The sequence below is a fragment of the Oryza sativa genome, chromosome 11, assembly GCF_034140825.1.
Source record: "Oryza sativa Japonica Group chromosome 11, ASM3414082v1".
Lineage (NCBI taxonomy): Eukaryota > Viridiplantae > Streptophyta > Magnoliopsida > Poales > Poaceae > Oryza > Oryza sativa.
This window is the reverse complement of record NC_089045.1, coordinates 16,131,196-16,154,981: the sequence shown is the minus strand read 5'-3', so window position 1 is coordinate 16,154,981 and position 23,786 is coordinate 16,131,196. Positions and strand designations below refer to the sequence as shown.

The 23,786-nt window shown below is 39.8% G+C and overlaps 1 protein-coding gene across 1 annotated transcript; it reads right to left on the bottom strand.

The window, feature by feature from the left end:
• Window positions 1-9,008: 9,008 nt before the first annotated feature.
• On the bottom strand, window positions 9,009-14,698 carry LOC9266684 (jasmonate-induced oxygenase 4). Its single transcript, XM_015760749.3, has 3 exons — window positions 14,139-14,698; window positions 12,852-13,185; window positions 9,009-9,393 (listed from the first exon to the last, which is right to left on the bottom strand). The coding sequence occupies exons 1-3, from the start codon at window positions 14,654-14,656 to the stop codon at window positions 9,139-9,141; spliced, it is 1,107 nt and encodes a 368-aa protein (XP_015616235.1). The 5' UTR covers window positions 14,657-14,698; the 3' UTR covers window positions 9,009-9,138.
• Between the last annotated feature and the right edge of the window lie 9,088 nt (window positions 14,699-23,786).

The window sequence follows — 23,786 nt, the reverse complement described above, 5'->3', positions numbered from 1 at the left end:
CGAAATCATGCGTTGGTGAATGAAATCGCGCGGATGGACGGTAGGGATTCATCCAAGTGATTTTGGACCGTAGGATTGGAGGGAGGCAACTCCTCCTTTTTATATTAGTATAGATATAGATATAGATAATTTGCTGTATTAGAGAGACAGAGAAACAGAGATTTCTCGTTGTCAGGTTGATCAGATGTCAACCTCGTCCACACATACGTCGTCCAGCGAGCGAGTGATAGAGATATCTACATAAAGCTTAGTACGGGTGCATGTCATTTGTGACAAACCTACGTGTTAGGGACCCAATATCTTTTTGCATGCTTCTAAAATAGGACTTTTGAGGGTCTAAATTTGGATACCTCTTGGAGATGCTCTAACATATTTTCATGCAATTAATCTCACTAGTAATATGTCCGTGCTAAACGCTACGGTGTAACTCTATTTATCTTTAATAAATATCGCCAATACCTATATTAAAAGATGGATTTTCACGTCTTTCTTTTACATATTTGACAGACAAAAAATATATTTTGTTTGTCTCATTAATTGAATTCCCCTATTTTTAAAGCACTACAATGTGATTCATGTCACATGAGAACTTTATTTCCATGTAGTAATTAAATAATTTATTTCACAATCATGTCGTGCTTTTTATGGCGTGCATTCGATAGTTAGTGTATTTAAGGATTTATTTGTATTCATATTTAAATGGGCAGACCAATTTAATTTTTCATATGTATGAGTATAATATATTTTGAAAAGCACCACATCGGCGAATTAAGAAAATTACCGTTCTCGGAATCAATTCAGAGGGAAGGAAACATTGAAACATACGGATCCATCGAATTTCATCAAAGCTACAGAACAGGCCTATGTATATTAATTGGATGAACAAATTGAAGAGCTACAGCCCACCAATTTCACCCGTATTTTCGAGGTTCCATTTGCACTCGCTTTTGCCGCCTCCTATATATCAAGCATGAAAAAATTTCACAAGTCAAGGCTATTCAAGTCAAGCAGCTTTCTAATCTTCTTTTCCTATTTTGCTAGCCACTTTTAGAATAGCCACTTTTAGAAACACATCTACTTGGTTCGAGGCTCCATCCTATTCTTCTCTAACAATCGCTTGCTGAGCTGCTTTCATTCTGCAGCACAAAAGACATAAAAAGGATAAATACCCAATACTGCACACACAGCAGTTACATCAGCTAAATGGCATGTCGAAACATGAATTCGGCAATAATAAAAGGGGTAGTGCATGAGACATAAAAGTAAATGGATGCGGAGATAATACCTTAATGAGAGATAATACCTTACTCCTGTTTGAGGATTTGAATCCGTCGGGTGTAGTATAGATCTGACGATCATATGTGCTCATGCCCCCTAGAGGGCCTCCTGCTCACCTTATATAGGATGGGAGACAGGATTACAAGATAGAAACTTTAACCAATACGGTATCGGTTTCCTAAATCTATTTTACAATATTATCAAATCAAGAATTTAGGCCGCTCCATAATATAAAAGGAAACATAATACCCAAATCATAATTTGTTACATATTCCATACATATAAGCTATCCCCAATAACTAGTCGGATAACCATGCCGTGTGGGTATGGGGTACCCATAATCTCCACAGTAGCCCCTGAGACCTTCACAGTCGAAAAGATAATCTTATCTCGAACTAGATTACTCCAAAGCCAAGTGCTTCAATCATCTTTGCCATGGTCTCCCGAGTACTTTTACCAAATCTGAAGACTGTGGAGGGCTGAAAAATAAAGTTAGGTGCATCGACTAGATGCACCTAATAGGTGTAGCCCTCGACTATGTGGTTAATTGAACAAACCAAGGAAAATAATCCAACCAACCGAGTGGTTTCGATAATTGTAATCAACCAAGCGACTTGATATTAATATGTAGCATATGCGGTGTGAATCCCCGAATAATATAATCCAAGTGATATACCGACTGCTTTATAAAACATGATGCGTACAACCTAAAGTTGACTACATCATTGAAAATTCACATAGCAAAAATAGCTATAAAGAACCTTGTATGCTGTGAATAAAGAATTTTCCAAAGTATTGGGCATACGCCATACGCACACTGCTTTAACAGATGTGCTTAAGTCCCTAAAAGACACATAGTTTCACCACACCTGAAAATATATGGCATATGCGGTGTAACATCCGAGTAAATAAACTCATAAAGGATTTACCAACCGCCTTGAAAATGACCACAATATATAATCAGCCTAAGCCATAATATTGGTCAATAAAAAGGCACACTTACATGACAAAAAGCACTGATACCGTATTCAATCAATTGCTTTATTAACCCAAACTGCGCCTTGACTATATAAAAAAGTCAGCGGGGCAGCTATGAAAAACTTCACTGTTGGCTACCTTTTAAGATGCATTGTACTAACTCCTAAAAAGTTGAGTAACTGCGGTATAAAAGGATTTTAAGGTATTGGGCACTTGATCACGCGCACTTTGGCCTAAGCAAAAAGTGCCTAAGTCCCTAAAAGAACGTGATAGGCCACACCTGAAAATATGGGCTGCAGACATATTAGGCCTAGGCCAAAAAATATGCCTTCGACATCCTTTAAAGGATGACGCATGTAACATGCCCTCGGGTAATAAATCTTCCAGGTGATATAGACCAAGTGTAGCTCATATGAATAGCTTCTGATCTGAGTGATTATCCCTTATGGGATACTCCAAAATAGATATAATAATTGAATCCCGACTGGCGCAAGTATTCAGTTGATAGCCCTTACGGGGAATAATGATTAGTCGAGTCTTCGAGCATAGATAATAATCTCAGGACTACGTGTGCATATTGCCTGTATCTAGAACAAAGTCCAACTTGAAGGTATGATCCTTGTGTGAGTTGATAGGCCCCTGAGCATATATAGCTTGTCCTTCTGTCATAGTCAAAATTGTCCATTGGCAATAGCTGATGCAGTCGACATGGAGATGAAATGACCAACATGAAGATGATATTGCCCACCAGAGGTGGCAAAAATATTGGTGGTAGTGAAGATAGTGATACCAATCAAAAGTGACGAAGTTGCACAGCTATGGAGGTGAAGAAACCAGTCGGCAGCAGTCAGGTCAGCCATCAATGAAGATGCAAGCGCCCAGCGATAAAGTTGTGTAGCCATGGTAGTGAAATAATCAGTCGGTGACGGACGAGGCAGATCAAAGGCGATGACAAAATCCACCAATCATGAAGATGAAGAAAATAGTCGGCGACGACAAACGCAACCGACAGTAATGATGATAAGCAGCAACAGAGATGATCGACTATGGTGACGAAGTTGCCCATCAAACAACAGTAGAATAGGCTATGTTGAAGAGGCTTGACAGGATATTGATGAAGACGACGATGTCGGTGATCCAGTCGATAGTAGTGTAGCAACCAATGATAATGACGAAGACGCTCATCAGCATTTGCTTAGTAGGTCAACCGTGAAGGCGAAATAACAAGCCGACAATGACGGAAGCAACTGGAGGCGAAGACGTAGTCATCCATTAGCAACGGCAGAAATGTCAGGGCTGATGAAGTAGAGGAAAGTAAATGATGTTGTCCAACTCATCGAAACTGAGCTGATTGGTTGATAACTCAAAACTCCCAGACATATAGATAGAATCTCAAACTTGATATTTGAAAATTTTGGAGTAGATTGTGGCGGCATCCAGAAGCCAAAATTAATTGCCGGTGAAATAATAAGAATGGCTGAAGTAGAACGTCTACTCTGAAGTGAAGATGAAACTGATGACTCCCAAAGTAGATTCCACAGAACTCATTGGCTGATTAGAGAGTCTTGTATTTGTATAGCCCCCGACTCTTTGGTTAGTTGGGAAACAACTAAACATAGAGTCGAGAATTGTAGCTTCTTGTCGTCGAGTAGTCATTGCAATCAAAAGTGAAGATGCATGTCGAAGATGTCCGAGTAAAAATATTAAACATTTGAACACCACTTGTTGTAGTAAAATAGCACGGCATCATATTTGGTGACGCATGCCGAGATGTCGAAGCTCCTGTAGACGTCGCGGCTGGTGAAGTAGCAAAAACTTGCGAAGTAGCGGCAATTGAGTTTGCCGGTGCCGAAGATAATAAAGATGAAGTCGCTCCACCATGGTGACAAAGTTGCAAAGCCGTGATGAAGTGAACACAAGTCAGCGCCAACAGAAGCAAACTGGTAGCGAAGACGTGTAGTTGTGAAGATAAAAACACCAGTCGGCGGCGACATAACCAATTGACGACGGAAGAAGTAGAATGATGATGAAAACGAAGACGTCCTTGAATGGCGGCAAAATAGGCCAGCCATGAAAGTGAAGACACCATGGGCGGTGACAAAGGCAAACCGGCGATGACGATGACGCCAGTCAATGATGACTAAGATGTGCAGCCATAGTGGTAGCGGCATAAACCAGCCGTAGAAGCGAGGGCACTAGTCAGCAGCAGACAAGACGACTGGCAGTGAAGACAATAAGGTCAATCAACAGTGGCAGAATCATGCAGCCATGGAAGTGAAGAAACCAGTCGGCAGTAGACGTATACAGCTTGTGTTGAAGATGATGATGCCTATTAGCGGTGGCTGCGACGTGGCCTGCTGTGAAGACGATATCACCAGTTGGCATCATACGAGGCGGCTGGTCGGTGAAGACGTAGACGCCCAACAACGGCGGCATAATAGGCCAGCCGTGCAGGCGAAGACACCAGTCGGCGGCAGCAGAGGCAAGCCAGTCGGTAAAGACATAGACGCCTAACAACGATGGCATAATAGGCCAGCCGCGCAGGTAGAGACACCAGTCGGCGGCGGCAGAGGCAAGCCGGTCGGTGAAGACGTAGACGCCCAACAACGGCGGCATAATAGGCCAGCCGTGCAGGCGGAAACACCAATCGGCGGCGGCGACGACAAGCCGGTGGTGATGTTCTGACTGATCCATTTCTGGAGCGTAAGAGATAAGCTTAAAGCCATGAATCCCTTTTATGCATATCTGGATCTGGATCCTGCAGAACAAACATATAGGATGAGTAGTATCTGATGTAAATATAATACTCGAGAAAAATTCAAGTATTTTAAAAATTTATAAATATGTATTTCTCCTCTTGCCAATTTTGATTTCCCCGAGCAGATGACTCCGTACGTTTAAGCACTCTGTCCGACTAGTAATAGCCCCCAAGCATCGGGAGTCGGCCTAGGCACTTCCCAAACATGCATATGAGTGACATGAGTTCGTCATTAATGGAACAAAGTTTCACGAATCAATATTAATCTAGTATATGTAAAGAAATAAAAACGATGGTGTGACGAACCAACCGTATAGGCGATGACACTAGTTGGCGGCGATGGAGGCAAGCCGGCGGTGAAGTCGTAGACGCCTAACAACAGCGGCATAATAGGCCGGCCGTATAGGTGGAGACACCAGTCGGCGGCGACGAAGGCAAGCCGGTCGGTAAAGACGTAGACGCCCAACAACGGCAGCATAATAGGCCAGCCGTGTAGGCGGAAACACCAGTCGACGGCGACGGAGGCAAGCCGGCGGTGAAAGCGTAGATGCCCAACAACGTTGACATAATAGGCCAGCCGTGCAGGCGGAAACACCAGTCAGCGGTGACGGAGGCAAGCCGGTGGTGATGACGAAGACGCCCATCAGCGGCGGTGTGATCATCCAACCGTGAAGGCGAGGGCACCAATCAGTAGTGGCGGATGCCACATATGTAAAAATAACAGATCAAAAATAATTAGAGATCTGTGAATTAAATGACTAGAAAAATCAATATTAATCTAGTATATGTAAAGAAATAAAAACGATAGACCTGGTAAATGTTTGTCACCCAAACTCTTAATGATGCATGTACGTCATCGGCTTTACATGTATCAACCTGGTCAGCCTTGACGTTCATCGTTGACTGCATCTGACTTGAGTTAAAGTGGCAAAATAGGTACTGTGCAGGGCCAGATATGAGTCCGGAGTATGCATGGCTGAGTTCGATCAGTCGGCTCGGATTCCACATCGACTCCGATTCATGCTAATAGTTGAATCTCGCCGAAACTTTGATATTGACGAGAAAACATTGGCGCTTGGAATTTGATCGACCGACGCGAACCTGATTTCCAGGTTAAGCCCTTCGCACATTTCCCTGAACTTGTCAGAGTCGAACTGCTTGCTGTTGTCAGTGATGAACTCTTTTGGCACTCTGAAACGGCAAACAATGTTTTTCCATACGAACTTTTGTACTGCTGCCGAAGTGATCGCTCCTAGTGGCTCGACCTCAATCCATCGAGAGAAGTATTCGACGGCCACAATTGCGAACTTGTACCCGTTTTGTGCCACCGGGAACGATCCAATGATGTCCAGTCCCCATTTGGCGAAGGGCCAGATTGGCGCAATGGGCTGCAACTCATACTGGGGCGCAGTTTGGCTTCGGCCATGACGCTGGCAACTTTCGCACTTCTTGATTTGCTCAACACAGACTTTCAACATAGTGGGCCAGTAAACTCCTTGTCTAAACACTTTGGAGGCAACTGTTCTTGCAGCTTGGTGCGCGCCACATAGCCCCTGGTGAATCTCCTTTGCCATTTCCTCGCCTTCGGCGAAAGAGATGCAGCGAAGCAAGAGTTGAAGTACCCCGGAGCGATAGAGCTGGCCCAAGACCATCTTGTACTTTGTGGCTCTGTGCTGCAAGCGTTTTGCTTCTGCTTCATCTTCCGGAAGCCATCCGGTTTCAAGGTGTTTCACAAACGGTGTTCACCAGTTGCATGGGTCTTCGCCCAGTTTCACTTGGTCGATTGCCGTGACCTCCAAGATGTCCGTGGGCACACTTGGTGCATACAGGACTTCAAAAAAGATGTCAGGCGAATGTGGGCCGCTACAAGCAGCAGATTTCGCCAAGGCGTCTGCTTCCTCGTTCTGGCCTCTAGGTAAGCTTGGAACTGCGCCTGCAGAGCCGAAGTCCCTTCTGCCATTGCTTGCGGCACTTGGCCAAGTGGTTGAGGGTGTACTTGGGCTGCGACCGGTTGAGCTTGCAGCTGCACGTGAGGGGCCGGATGCGCTGCTGCAGTCGACGGCTGCCCGACGAAGTATATTGGCGCCTGCCGAATATTGGAGGATTGGTTGGCACTTGTGGATAGACTTGGGGTGGGACATACCCTACCGAATACTAGAGGATTGGTGCCGAAGTGACCTTGGATCGCCTTGCCGCCTCGTACTCTTGCTGCTATTCTTGCATTTGACGAAGCATGTCTCGGAGTCGTGTCATGTTCTGTCGCATGGCTTCCATGTCGGCTTCGGTTTGTGTCTAGAGGTCAGAGTTGACTTGGGCTTGCACAGCGGCGAGCGTAGTTCGGGCCGCTGCCGGCTGCGACGGAGCGGCTTGGGGCACCAGCAGCTGGCTTGTCGAAAGGATCTCCGCTCTGGTCTGGAGTGCCCTCGCCGCCGCAGCTGCCTTCGCCATGTCATCCACGTTCGGCACCTGCACAGAGGTGGCATGGGCCGAAGGCGGTAGTGAGGGCGCAGGTGCAGAAGCAGATGGCGCTCCTCCATCTTCGGGCGACGGGCGCCGAAGGCTCTGCTCCCTCTTCGGCGGCCATATCAGCCCCGGCGTCGCTTTCCTTTCGCCTTGTAACCTTCTCCTTCACGACCTTCTTCGGTGGCATTCGCTCTCAGTGGTTTTGCTAGGAGTTCCCCACGGTCGGCGCTAGCTGTTGTCGAAACGACAACCGCATACGTCGAAAGACGTGGTTACTCAATAGTGGTTGAAACAGAAGTAAAGTGTATTAATTTGAGAATTTTTACTTGGGATCCCCCCATTACATGGCCCTATAAGGACTATTTATAGCCCCTATTACAGGTTCTTACTACTAGGGTTTTGGTTATAAGGGGAATTTACATGGTTACCCTTATAAAAGGGACATTTACATGGGTATATAGTGTAATAGAGGTTTATGGACTCCTGATGGGCCGTTAGGCGATCGCCGGCCCAATGGCCTCTAGGCTTGATGGGCCGGAAAAGGCTTCTCCGGCCCTCGTGGGGGCGAGCTTGCTTTGGCGAAGTCGTCAACCTTCGGCATGTACTCTTCGCCCTGCATCCTTCGCCCAAGAGGCCTCCGGCTTGGCAGAGTACCCGCACGATCCTTCGCCTCTCGCGCCGTCCTTGTTCCATAGTCTTCGCCATGGGGGCGGGGCTTTGCCCCGACTAATTTTGACGTCTCGGGCTTGGCTCCCCACTCCTCACATAGCCTTCGGCAGATTTTGGTCGAAGGGCCTCATGCCATACCGCCAACACAAAGGATGATTCTTCAACCCAGACAGCATCCTGACAAGGCACTTCGGGAGTGGAGCAACCCGATGCCGTATTGTATTTATTAGTTAGACGATAGTGCATTCGACGTGGACAATACAATGTAAAAAAATATTGTACAATATTGACGATACTTTAAATGCAATATATGTCAGTATTAAATGATTATTAGTTCCTAATATTATTTATGCATTAATTAATTAATTAATTGCAAAAAAAAATATTAAAAAAAATTGGCGGGAAATTTCAAATTTTGGTGCCTATTTTCCTAGGCGGCTTAAACACATTAATGCAGGCGGCGCATGTTCCTCCTGTCTGCATATATCTTCCTAGGCGGACCGTTCGGCCGCTTGCGAAGATTGGTGATCTTCACAGGCGTTTGCTTGTAGGCGAAAGGCCTGTCCGCTTGGGAAGACGGTTTTAGCCTGTCTGCAAATACCTTTTTTTTCTAGTAGTGGTTGTTTATCATTTAATTATTAAAAACTTGAAATTAATAAATTTCGAGTTGCCCTTTATTTAAAATATCAATTATAATATTTTCATGATTTAATAACTCTAAAATCTTAATTTGTAAATGCCCAATTTTTTTTTTTTTGAGAAGCGCGATGGCTAGCGCTGTCGAACTGTTCTGTTAATTTTTATCAGAAGTAAACAAGTTCCTCAAGTTGATCTGTGCATCTCGGTAGGCAATAAGTTCCACTTGAGCTATCTATAAAGAATAATAATGAAAATCGTTAGGATTAATGACAACGCCAACATTACAGATCATTTTTAAGAGAGAACGTCACCACGTACGGTTTTTCTGACATTCTATTACATATATAGCTTGCTCAGTGCACCTTGCTGTTCTTCATGGCCTCGAGCTGGGACTTCCCTTTGAGCCCCCTCCTGCGGGAGAACCTGCGGTACTCGTCGAAGACGATGGGCGTGTAGAGCGCCGGCGACTGCGAGCTCACCAGCTGAGCTGCCGGGCCGATCGGAAGGTTCCCGCTAGGGTTGCAGAAGAAGGCGACGGTGAACCGCGCGTCATCGGAGCTCGCCACTGCGCGGTGCTCCACGCTCTTGTACTTGTCGTTGCTTATGATCTACAGTGGTGGTTAATTAGTTTCTGAAAAAGGAGGCCATATTTCAGAAGAGGGAGAGAGAAACTACCACTCCATACGAGTCATGGGCGAGTGGTTATTATTTTACAAAATACAAAGTAACGGTGATGATCAATTGTAAGTTGTTTATCTTTTTTTTCCTCTAAACTAAATATACTTGTGAAACTATTCATAGTCTACAATGCAATACTTTGACTGAATGTTATTCTAAACTAGTAAGGTAGCCCGCGCAGTTGCGTGGACATCTTATTTAAATTTTATTATTAGGATTTTAAATATTATGACTTTGTCTCTCGATGAAAGAATTTGAATGTTCTTTTATAACACATGATTGAAAAAAAAAGTATAAAGGCCGGAAACATGTTAGAAATGCATGTGTAAAACAACGAATAAACAAATTTCGGACAGTAAACGAATTTTGTACAGAGGACATAAATAACATGAATTTTAAAATTTGTTAACCCACATAGATGAAATCATCATCTTTCATTGCATAAATAAATTGCAGTTAACCAAACAACCTTTCCGTTAGCAGCTTGATTTTCTCGATCCCATGCGAAGGGAAAAAACATACGCATGCATCTTATTACTATTTTATTAATTTTATTGCTATAGAGATATACCGCAACTTTTTGGATATCAGCTAATCGTTATATGCACCGTGCATGGATACCTTGTAAGCAATATGATTTAGGGATTAGTAGATAGTGGTAGTGTGGATATACCTCGTAATAATTGATCAAGTATATTGTATACTACATATTAAGCGTTTTAGTAGCTTTCTAAAGAGCTTATCGGAGTGGCTACTCCCTTATCCTATATATCTATAAAGTTCATTCTCAATAAGTGCAGTTAATGCTAATTCTCTCTTCTCTCATGAAGCCACAACACCTCAATTGTTTTTAGCCCTTGGATGATTCATCAAGGGTGCAAATTGCATCTCTTCTCCCCAAAAGCCACACCATACAACTCAACCATTTATAACTTTTGAATAATTGATGAAGGTACAAAATATACAAGCACATGAAAGATAATCATATAGTAAATAAGATATTTTTTCTACTACTCATATCTACTACTTTATCACACAATTCTCCTACAGCAATGTGCGGGCCATCTAGTTCATAGTGATAACGTTTCTTGGACTGCTAAACGTGTTATATTTTATATTTTTCTGATAATTTCTATTATTTTCTCTAATTTATTATAGTACCATGTACAATAGTGTTCATAAGATGTTTAATTAAAATTTCCTATGTTTATTTTTGCATGGTATCGGTAGGATATGAATTTTTTCATCAGACTTACTATAATGTATTCGTGCAAATTCAAGGACGGTATAGTGATGCAATCAATAGGAATCCCAATCGCACACTTTTTTTACTATAATCCAAAGGAGGTTTAAATTTTAATTTTAAATCCCAACTATAGTTTTGAGCTGAGTTCAAACTTTTTAACAGTGTATTGCCTTTTGGATTTCACAAAGAAAACAAAACGAAAGAGAGGAACGTGGGACCTGCGTGGGGACATACTTATTTACACCTAGAAGTGGGGACTTTTAGTGATAAATTAAATTGGTAGTTTTTTAAGATAGATTCAATGCATGGATAAAACAATGGTCTAGCAAAATAAATGAAAACTAACGGTTAAATGCTGTTTTTCTTAGAATTTATGTGATTTATTATAGCGCCACGTGGTAGCTTAGAAGCGTTTATAGGGATGCTATGTGGCGGCTTAGAACCATTTATAGAGATGCTATGTGGTGGCTTAGTAGCATTTAGACGAAGTTTATTGGACTTTCAGTATATAATTAATAGATAGATGGTAGATTGTCAGTAATAAAACGAATTAAGCTGAGCATAAAACCAACATATATTTTTTATAAGTTAATACATGCAAGGATGCACGCATGCATGTAACCATCCATGAAGAGGACATCGACAGATGTAACCATGGTGCTTTTGCTCTCAACAACTTATGAAAAAAAAAGAACAGATGATGCATATACATGATTGAGAGGTGAGCAGATTGCCGGATTGGACGTTTTATATGTTAGCTGTTAATTTTTCTTTTCAATCTGTAACTGTTTTTTGGTTTTTTATCTTTTTTTTATTTTGGCCTTTTTTTATCACTTTCGGATGTATTTTCTCTCATATAGAAACGGTATATTAGAAGTGAGAGATTATATTTTAATGGATCTAATAATCTAATGGTCCAAAATAACGGATCCACAGTTTAAGTGTTAGATGTTTCACTTTTTCTTACAATTCTCTAATTTATTATCGTGTCACATGGCGATGTATGAGCGTTCGTAAAAAGCCACGTAACAACTTGAGAGTGTTCGTAGGAAGTTTAATAGACTTTTAGTATATAATAGATATATTGTTATATACGATGTTTAATGTAATGGATATTTATTATTTGCTAGCTAGAAATTAAGGAGGCCAAAGTGAGCAAGGAGAGATGACGTAAAATTATTTGCGACCACATGATAGTATATGTTATTATTTTTTGCTATTTGTAGGAGTATTTGTCAAACGATGTATTTCTTATATATCAAAACACATGGCTAATATAGATAAATAGAATATGTTGTAAAAAATTATATTTATTTAGTTATCTAATTATTTTTTACATAATAAATTTATTATCTAAAAAATTAGAAGATGGATGGGATGAAGAAAAGAGAGGTGGTGAGGGAGTAACGTACGTACACGTACATGTACGTGAGGAGTGGAGGCCCATGAGGGGAACGGGAGAGGATGGGATCTTGGTTTATTTTGTTTAATATAGATCTAATGGTGCAAAATTATGAGCCCGCTATATTAAGTGAAAATCAAGGGTGAGATGTTTTGCTTTTTTTTCTAGAATTTCTTGGATTTCTCTAATTTATTAGAGCGCCAAGTGACGGCTTAGGAGCATTTGTAGGAAGTTTAATGGACTTTTAGTATATAATAGATATAAAATATGTATATTCAAAGGGAGTACAAATTAAACAAGGTATTTTGTCCGGGAGCGTTCTGTGACTGTGTTTAGTTACACGTCAAAATTGGAAGTTTAAAGAAATTGGAACGATGTGACGGAAAAGTTGAAAATTTGATGTGACAGAAAGTGTGTGTAGAAAAGTTTGATGTGACGGAAAAGTTGGAAGTTTGAAGGAAAAAAAGTTAGGATGTAAACATGGCCTGCTATATAATACTGGTGGACCGACGTTGACATTTCCTTCTCGATGAACTAATTAATTATGACAGATTTAACACTTGTCACTTGCTCAATCTTAAACTAGGGAAGAACATAAAATATTTGAAATGCAACATATGCAATTTTTCGTCTGGTATATATATTTTCAAACATACACCAAAATTAATACATACTCCTACTTTATAAAGGTGCAAATACCGGAGCTAGCAAAAGGTCAAAAACAAAACGATTTTAATCACCTGAATCTGGTCGCCAACGTTGACTAGAAATGCATTGGGGATCGGCTGCACCGTGTACCACGTGTCCCCCTTTAGCACCTGCGTCCCCTTCACACGGTCGTCGGCGAGAAGCACGGCGATGCCGCCGGCGTCGGAGTGGGAGGAGATGCCCAGCGTTAGCTCCGGCTGGGGGCACTTGGGGTAGTAGTTCACTCGCATGCACGCCGAGATGCCGTCGTCGCTGCCGAAGGCCGCGTGGAGTTGGTTCTCACCTAATCCCAAGCTCAGCGACATGGCTTTGAGTAGCACTTCACAGAGATTCATCAGATCACGCCCGTAATCCTCCGTGATCTCCCTGCAACAAAAAATATAGATGAGGATAATTAGGATATGATTAGTCTATTTGTGTTTTGTCTTGATCGAAGAAAACATTTTAGTTGGTGACACTATGGAACTGTTTGGAGGACTTCACAAGTTAACCACGTAAACCAAAATCTACTTGAGTAATTAATCTACATATATAAGGTATCTATTTATCGATTTATCTGTCTATGTATATGCTTATCTCTAGTTATATACATTCCCTCTGTTTTTAATAGATAACGCTGTTAACTTTGAGATACACATTTGGTCATTCGTTCTTATCTGAAAAATCTATGCAACGACATACGATATAAAACATGTTTAAATTACTTTTAGTCAATAACATATTTTGTGCATACAATCTTGTCGTGTACACACAAAATAAAACAACTAGATGATACAATAAATGATAATTATGTAAAGATTTTTAATAAGACGAATCACCAAACGTGTGTCCAAAATTTAACGATGTTATCTATTAAAAATATAGAGGAAGTATATATAGTTGGACACAATCAAAAAATTTACAATTTGCCTGGAAAGATCTAACCATTAATTTGCATGTATCACAATATTTATTATAACTATAGATGATATTAATAATTTGTGTTAAATAAAATATAACATTGAAAACCCAGTTTTTGTTTTTTTACTTTCAAGCTATACAAGCGAGACTCTATACTTCTTTTTATTAATAGTAGATTTATGAACATATATTCTAAATTTATTCATTCTGAATTTTAATATCCTTTAACAAAGAAAAAATATACAATGGCCCATGTACATACGTACAGATTGACGACTTGTTTAATTACAAAATCTCGCCAAATTAAGTTGAGGTTTCAAATATTTTTGATAAGAAATATGCTCACACAAAGAACTAATTTAATCAGATATCAACGAGATGAGTAGAAAATGCTGAAGAATTTAACCAGACGTATGTACCTTAGGTCATGCGGTGATTTTGGCCACTTGTTACGACGCTTGATCTCCCTCGGCAAAATGTTGAGGAAATAGTAGTCACCCCAGTCAAGGAGAGCTCCCTTCTCGACTCCGGCGCGGCTGCCGTACCCTTCCGGCGCCGACGGCGAGTTGGAGCACGCCTTCTTCTCCTCCATCTCTAGGGCAAAGAACCTCCTCCACGCGCCTCTCATCCTCTCCACGGTGCTTGCCTGCACGCCATGGTTGACAACCTGGAAGAAGCCATGCTTCGAGCATGCCTCGGCTAGGTTCTTCAGCTGCTCGGCAGCAGCGCAAGCGGCGGCGGCGCCGTCGAGGTCGAGGAACGCGGCGACGTCGACGGTGGGGACGTCGAGGCTTGGCGCGGGGAGAACCGGGCGATCCTGTGGCGGCTTGATGTATTGCGGCGGCACGGCGGAGACGCCGGCTTCCGACAAGGATTGCACCGGGACGACGGGCTCCGGCCAGGCGTCGGGCAAGCTGCAGCTTGCCGTGGTGTCCATGGTGGATAGCTATATATGTTTCTGTGATTCTTGAAGGATTAATTGCTGGAGTTGTGGAAGATGGTGATGGTGATGGGAGCAGGTCATTATATAGATAGATGCTGCAAGGAATATGCCTGCAAGTACAATGTGGGATGAGTAATAGTGGCATGTGATAATAATCAGTTAATAATGCTTACTCTGCTGACACCTAATTGTTGGACTTATTAATCAATTGCTCCTGAAGTAGTGAAAAGCCTCTTCTCCTCCAATGCTGATCACATGCCCTAATATACTCACTATTGTCAACTTCAATCCGTGATTCCCGCGCGAACAGTTGCATTTCGTAATTTATATTCTTTTTGTCTTTATTGGTTATAGAGGCGACAAGGAACACTTTCTGTCGTGACATGTGTGGGTTTGAACACTTCAACTCATATGATGATTACGTGCTCATTAATACAGACGTAGCCAGGTTAAAAAAAATGACCGTAAAAATATGCTATAGGACCATATATAAATTAAAGTCCTCTAGTTATTTCTATTTATGACTTTAGTTATTTGTATTCATGACCTTAATATGTTAGCTTCTTATGCATGTGTGAATTCATATGAACAACCATGGCCCAAAAAGGTTAAGATATTCATTATGAATGTATCGTACTATGTTAAGTTGCAGCTTTAATTTATATTTGTAAATACATTATTGTGATTAGGATATGGCGCCAACAATATTTGACAATGTTCTCACAATATGGAAACATCTGAATAACTAATCATCAATATAATTTATCCTAACCATACATCAAAATAAACAAAGAAAAAGTAAAAATATTGTAAATAGTGTTTAATTTGATTCTTTTAATGTTTATTTCTTTTCATCTTAGCTCAAGTCTTCTAATATTAAATATTGTTTAGCTACTAAACATCACATTTTTTTATTCATTATTTTTATAGTGTATACATTTTTCAGTCATTAATGTATATACAACCACCTCACAGCAATGCGCAGGAATCATCTAGTTTATATATATCAAGTTTGTGCCCCCACCTTAAAATCTAGGAGCAACCCTCATTAAAATCATCACTCAGAACTCATTTGGACTCTGTTTTCGATACTCTACACATATGTATGGAAAGCTAACGATGTCATTTTTCCAATGGGCCTAGTCTCACATCGAAATTCCATTTGAGTCCACATGAATAGTCGAAATAGGAATAATTAACTATTTGCCACTCTTACGAGTGGTTCTAAAGGACTTGCCATTGGGCCCACATGTCATAGACACATGAGGGCCCACATGTCATAGACAGCGAGTGGCAAATCCTTAATTGATACATCTTAAAAGTGGCAAATAATTAAATGTCCCGTCGAAATAAGTTGGCATCCAGAATTTGTTCAAGTGGTGCATCATAGTTTTTGGGGTCGTTAGCCTGTGTATTGTGTTGGAGTCCATTGCTGACGCGTACAAGGGTCCTTGGTTGACTCTATAACCTATTTATTCAATAACCATCATCGAAATAGGGGTTGATTTTTCTTAGATTATTCTGCCATTGTAGTTTCGCCGCTAGTCCGGTCTGTGGAACCCCAATTTGTGACCTTCATCGAATATTCACAATATATTAAGATTACATCTTCCACTCTTTTGCTTGTGTTCTCAATTCGCTTGGAGGAGATAGCCTTATCAGCGAGGTCAACCGTGTCTCGGCTCGGGTGATAACCAACGAAGAGTGGTGTAGTGACTGTGAGGGGTTCGATCATTCTGATTAGATCCTCTGGATCATTAATGTTGGATCTTTACAATTGACCTATCTAGTACCTATCGGAAGATCGGGACCTAGTTCCTCATCAAGTACCAAGTTATCCGGGTTTGATGAGATGTAGTACCTCCATCTTAAAATATAGCAATTTTTAGCTATTATGTGGACAAGGTCAGATGCTATATTTTGAGATGGAAGTAGCTAGTACATTTTTATAGTTGAGCATGTTTTTTCATTTGAGATTGTTTACATCTCCGACTATGCATTATAATTTCTTAGATTATGTGGATAAACAAATTTTTAGAAATTTACAAACCGATGTAGACATGCTCTGTACAAAAGTTATAATGTTTGACGAGATTAAATCTTTATGGTTGATGATTTTTTCAGTTGAGTTGAGTTAGTATGGAACCCAAAGACCTAACATGCATATTTTGTTCAAGTGAGAAGTGCATTCTAAGTGACATAGTAAGAGGCAATAGATGAAAAGAAAATAATTGGGTGTAAATCCAACGTTTCGTGCAGAAGCATATTTCGTGCGAAAAAATGGGTGAGTTGTGAAAATACGAAATATATTTTTGCACCTACAGAAATCAAAAGGGGGACGACAGTAAAATTCATTTGCAGAGACGATTGTTGTAAGCCGACTGTCTATGGTAATGAACTACAACCGCCCTCTCTCTGTTTTTTACTGTATGTAGAAATGCAACATTTTCGGTGGTGACCGCCAGAGGTTGTTAGCTAAACATTCATGTAAATGAAATTTTAACAGCCTATGAAACCATATAAGACATATGTAAATTTTATGAACAATGTTACTATCACTTTATCGGATAAAGATATGACCAAAATAAAAGTTATAGATATTGATGAGTTATACAACTTTGATGTTGATGACTTTTTCAGTTGAGATCATTTACTATTTGAAAATGTTATTTGAAGTTGTCATAATTTGAAATTCAAATTCAAATTATTGAAACAGAGTCATATAGCAAAATGACCAAAACAAAAGTTGTAGATATTGATGATTTATACAACTTTGTTGTTGATGACTTTTTCAATTGAAATCATTTAGTATTTAAAAATGTTGTTTGAAGTTGTTATAATTTTAAATTCAAATATTATATAGGTCAATCAAACTCAGATGGAGAAATAACCAAAATAAAATTGGTAGATCTTAATAAGTTATACAACTTTGTTTTTCATAACTTTTTCACATAACCTCGTTTAGTATGATTTTTGTGTGTTAATCCACAATGGTATAATAAAATAAAAAGAAAGAAAGGTTAAACAGAGATGGAATGAAACCAGGCCTATTACGGGCCAGCCCTTTTACTCCTCCCTCGCCGAGAAGTCCATTTTGCCTCCCTCCTTTCAATTAATTTCAAAATATTAAAACTTCGAATCGAATTTTATCATACTAAATGAACTTACGTGAAGAAGTTATCAACAACAAAGTTGTATAACTTATTGAGATCTACCTATTTTATTTTTTTTATTTCTCCCTCTGAGTTTGATTGACCTATATAAAATTTGAATTTCAAATTAGAGTAAATTTCACAAAACTACAGGTATTTTGACCAAATTATCACAAAACTACAGATTTAAGGAGTTGTATCACAAAACTACATATTTAGCACTAAATTTATCACAAAACTACAGATTTTAGATTAAGTATCATAAAAATGCATATTTAATATTGAACTTATCACAAAACTACAACTTTTGGAGTTTAAATCCCTAGCACCATTGTTATAGTGGAGCTATCAACATCATTACTTTGTGATTAAATTGATTCTAAACATGTAGTTTTGTGATAATTTAGTTACTAAATATGTAGTTTTGTGATACTTCATCTTAAATGTGTAGTTTTGTGACAACTTTGGTGTTAAATGTGTAGTTTTGTGATACACCGAGTTAAATCTGTAGTTTTGTGATAATTTGGTCATAGTATCAGTAGTTTTGTGAAATTTACTCAAGAGTTTCAAATAATGACAACTTCAAATAATATTTTTAAATACTAAATGGTTTCAACTGAAAAAGTCATCAACAACAAAGTTGTATAACTCATCAATATCTACAACTTTTGTTTTGGTCATTTTGCTATATGACTTTGTTTCAATAATTTGAATTTGAATTTCAAATTATGACAACTGCAAACAACATTTTCAAACACTAAATGATTTCGACTGAAAAAGTCATCAACAACAAAGTTGTATAACTCATCAATATCTATAACTTTTATTCTGGTCATTTCATCATCCGATAAAGTAATAGTAACATTGTTCACGAAATTTACATTTCTCTCTTATTATAGTTTATAAACTATATAAGAGATATGTACATTTTGTTAACATTGTTACAAATCGCTTTATCGGATGAAGAAATGACCCAAATAAAAGTTATTGATCTTGATGAGTTATACCACTTTGTTATTGATGTCTTTTTTAGTTGAAATCCTTTAGTACTTGTAAATGTTGTTTGAAGTTGTCATAATTTGAAATTCAAATTCATACTGCCAAACAAAGTCATATAGAAAAATGATCAAAATAAAAGTTGTAGATCTTGGTATGTTATACAACTTTGCTGATGATATTTTTTTTTCATTTGTATCATTTACTACCCAAAAAATTATTTGAATTTATTATATTTTAAAGTTTAAATTTTATATAGTTCAATCAAACTCAGATCAAGAAATGACCAAAAGAAAAATGGTAGATCTAAATGAGTTATGCAACTTTTTTTTACAACTTTTTCATACGAGTTGATTTAGTGCCATAAAAATCGATTCGAAATTTCAAATGAAAATTTTCCCTCCTCACCACTTCAAAATATTTCATCTTTCCTCCTCCTCTCTCTCTCCCCACTGATATTTTCCGTTTCTCCTCACTCTTTCTCTTCTTCTCTCTCACTCTTTCTCTCCTCTCCCTCTCTTTCTCTTCCTCTCTCGGCGCCGAGCATGAGTGCCGTCCGGCGGCAGCTGCTGGCGCGTGCCGTGTCGTCCCCGTCGCTCAGGCTGCCCCCTCCGCAGCGGCACCGACCCCGATGATGAGGAGGAGGCGCCGACCCCGACGATAACAATGAGTGGGTGGCGACGACAACAAGTGGGCGATGACGACGATGACGCGGGTGGTGGCGGCGGCACCGACCCCGATGACAATGACGAGTGGGCGGTGACGCGGGCCTCGTCCTGCCCGGATCCAGCGGCGGCGGGCCTCGTCCCGCCCGGATCCGGAGGCGGGAGTGGGTGGCAGGAGCGGGGGCGGCCAGCGGTGGTGCAGCGGGTCCGGCTCGGGCGCAGCGATGACGACCTCCCCGCGGCGACGACGACCTCAGCGATGACGACGGCGGCGGGCAGCGGCGGCGAGCTCGGGTGCCGGCTGGTAGGGTTTTATTTTAGAATTTTATATAAATGTTGACTAATTTCCTTAAATAATTTACTGCTACTGACTATATGTCCTGACTCTTGCCTCTATATAATTTACTTGATTAGACTTATTCATGCAGGGAGAAATTAGGCTTATTGATGACCTAACTATGCTATGATTTTTATTCAGATACTATACTTTATTGTTTCCTGATAATTTTATAAACTACGATTGCATATACTTAAACTAAAGATATATTTGTACACACTAATAGATGCCATTCTTTTCTCTAAATTTGCTCTGCTCTTCTAGCTGACCTAATGTTGATACCTATTATTCTGCCGATGGATCCTAGATGCTTTATTTAGTGTCTATACTGAGAAATGGATTATTGTCTACCCATTTATGCTCTGCCTATTTAACTAGAAATAGTAGCACAATATTGATCTTATCTAGTTATCTTAAGCTCTTGAGGTTAAATAGAACAATGATTATTTCTAACTATGCATGCATTCAAAATTCATTCTATGATGGCTTTACTGAACATTAGTTTATAGAACTATATACAGATATAGTCCTTAACTCAAATGCACTTGTAGATCATCCAAGATAATTCTTGCTGTCAACTATGCACTGAGATGGCTGATCAATACTTGAATTATCCTACTAAGAGTCCATTAAATTTTAGATGATACTATCTTGTCCAATTACTCAATAAAATTATGTCTTGCTTATTGAACTAAGGATGCATATTCAGTAATATAACCCCAACACATAGTAATAGTATATGCAAACCAACCTGTAACTCATTTAAACAACTAAAGGAACTAGATATAGAATTATTTATACGCATACGGTCCTTTAGACAATACATTTCATCATGAAAAGGATGCATAGTCAAATTCGAACAAATATATACTCGATGCACATTATATTCTCCTTTACTATCATAATTGCCAATAACATGAAAAATCACATCAAGTGGACATGGAAATTCAGATCTAGCAAATAATTTCTTCTCTAAACAGTTGAGTGGACAAAAATCATCAAATTGAATATAGCCCTAAGTATTTAAGGAATATAGCAATTTAAGCTCTTCAGTTTTGCTAGCAATGCGAATAACATGTTTAAACTCAACACATGGCAGTTCAACAACATAACTAACATGTTTATTCTCTAATTGTGGCATGTATATAAGTGAAGCATCGCACAGCTATTCTTTATCACAAGAAACATCAAGCAAATTGTTTTTGTGACACAGGTATTTCAACAATTGTTTCCACTATGGGTTGCTCTAAAGTAGCATAAGTAGTGGACATAATTGTCAGATCGTAACTATGCATACCTTGAGTAGTTGTAACACCATTATCATTATCTTTTTTCTCATCTTCAGAAATTAAAGGCGCTTGGTCAATTAAACATTCCTCAAACATGCATGGAGCTATGGGTAGGTCTTTTTGCTCTCTGTCTTTCTTCTCTTCCTCATTACCTTGGTTGTTCTAAGATATCTACAAAATATTAGTATCCAAAGCAAGAGGCACAACAATACGTTCGTTTTGTAATAACTCAGACTTAGTTGAAGGCATCGCAATATTATTGGTTCTATTTTTTAACCTTTCAAGATTATCTTTGAAAATTTTAGCAACACTCATTGGTTCCAATTTTAATTTTCGACCATTATGTCTAAATGTGTATGTATTAGCAATATCATTATGCAAATCATTATTATCATTTATCCATGGTTGACCAAACAACAAAGAACATGCTTGCATAGGCACAAGATCAAAATTTGCAGTATCACAGTAGCTTCCAATCGAAAATTTTATTCTCACAATTCTATTTACCTTAAACTTACCACAAGAGTTGAACCATTTAATGTAATATGGATGATGATGCAGTTGTGTAGGCAACTCAAGCTTCTCAACCAAATATGAACTCACAAGGTTACTGCAACTCCCACTATCGATTATGACACGATATGCTCTATGCTTAACCACAAACATTGTTTCAAATAAACCATGGTATTGCTTTTGTTCCGCTTTCTCCATTTGAGAACTTAACACTTGTTGCACCAAAGTACTTACATCACGTGCATCTGTGGAAGGTGATGTAGCAACTATGGTTTGTCTCCCGTCCAACTTTATCTCATGTCCACAAGTGATATAACGTGCAATTGTTAGTAGAAAACAGAGCACAATAAAACAATATTATCCATATTAACTACAGAACATGGATTGTAGTGGAGGCTAGCAAATGAGAGCGTCTTACCAAGCTCTTACAAGTGTCTTATCAGGAATGCTAAGGACGGTACAACCGGTGGCTGGTTCATGATACCTTGAAGGACGTGATTCGACGATTGCAAGGGTCGAAACTATACTGATCAGAAGTATATATGTGGAGCTTGGGAGACACAATATATATAGTAGCACGGAAAGCAATTGTGCTAATCAAAAAATGCAATTGAGCAGTACACCAGACAAACCAACATGACATTGTCAATCAGTTGAACATTTTTCAATTATCATTCACAAGAAAGGATACAACGGTACCATGAAAAACAACTAGTAATGGATGAATCGATCGTACCATCGTACCTCCCTGATGTCCTCACCGCCATCGCTACCTCCGGTGTTCACGATCGGCTCCAAGGGACACCTCGGCCACGCCCTCTTCATCTCATCCTCCTTCGGTGGTCACTCTCCATCTTCCTCTTCTTAACTCCATATGTCAAGCTTCGGCCATAATGGATCACGAAGATTAGGGGTTGGTGGCTGGATAGAGGACCGATGATCTCCTCCTACCCATATCCTCTCCCTAGCCGCCGGCACTAGGAGGTGGCGGCGGAGATCGGGCGGAAGCGACGCGACGGCAGTGCGCAGGGACGGAGATAGGCATGGGGAAGTTAGGGCTTGAGTCTCATGCCTAGCTTCATAATCCCTATTATAGTCTTAAAAAATACGATGTAATTTGTGAAAATATTTTAGCTTCCATTAACTCAGCCCTGCGTGTGAAGATTTTCAAGCTTCGCCATTGACAACGTGGTTAGGGAGAAGAGCTAGGATTGTGGGTAGCACCATGGAGGAGTAGGCAGCTAACTGGAGGCGAGTGGTGCATGTCTCACAGGAGCGCTGGTGAAGGGGGATAGGGAGAAGGCACAGATGAGGAAGCATAGGTGGCAGCGAGGGACGACAGGAATATGGGAGGCAGCAGTGCCGCACACGGTAGGATTGGGGAGAGGGGCAAAATGAAAAATGGTGTAAGTAAGCACTAACCAGCGGTATGGAAGAATTATAAAAATATAGAAGTTTCTTGAAGGGTCAAGAAGATATTTTGCCTAGCAGAAGATCCAACGGCATGTGATGCCCACAGTGAAAATCGGACGGTCCATATTTAGTAGATGACGTGGCCGCTGTAACTTTACAAGAAAGTTTGCTTTTTTCACTACTTTAGATCTCAAGGTGCTAAGTGGTGCAATTTTTTTTCCAAAAATATATTACATATATAAATAGCTTAGAATACTTCTTAGACAATATTTCTCAACATCCTATAACCTTTGTAATTGGAAAAATAAACTTATGTAGCAAGTACTAAGCTGATGTAACGAAAGATTATAAGAGTTGTAACTTTAGATTTGTGTTGAGTTGAAATAGAACATGGGAATTATGACGAGATACAATTCATCTTGTTGTGTTAATCTCGACTGGCTAGGTGCGATCACAACTGCCATTGCCTTTCTATTTAAAAGATAGCCCTAGCTAGGATAGAGTTCTTCATCTCTAACTCTATCCTAACATTAGGTTCTTCAATTCGGTTTTCACGATTTTATGGATGATCAGTTCCTGAGAAATACCAACTGATATCGTTAGAAAAAACCCAATGTTTTCACTTAAAACTAGATAAGTTTACTGTTGTTGCACTTTGAACCACCTGGCTCTCTTCTCAATCATATGAACGATCTCGACTATGTTGGCTCCTACTTGTAAATGAACTCTCATATGTGTATGTAGAGTATTTATTTGACA

Bases quoted from the DNA above. Each gene is read 5' to 3' on its own strand.
- LOC9266684 (XM_015760749.3), bottom strand. From the start codon at position 14,656: ATGGACACCACGGCAAGCTGCAGCTTGCCCGACGCCTGGCCGGAGCCC. The intron at 13,186-14,138 runs GTACATACGTCT...TTTTTGTTGCAG, and splicing joins AAATCACCGCATGACCTAAG to GGAGATCACGGAGGATTACG. The intron at 9,394-12,851 runs GTGATTAAAATC...CCACCACTGTAG, and splicing joins ACGTTGGCGACCAGATTCAG to ATCATAAGCAACGACAAGTA.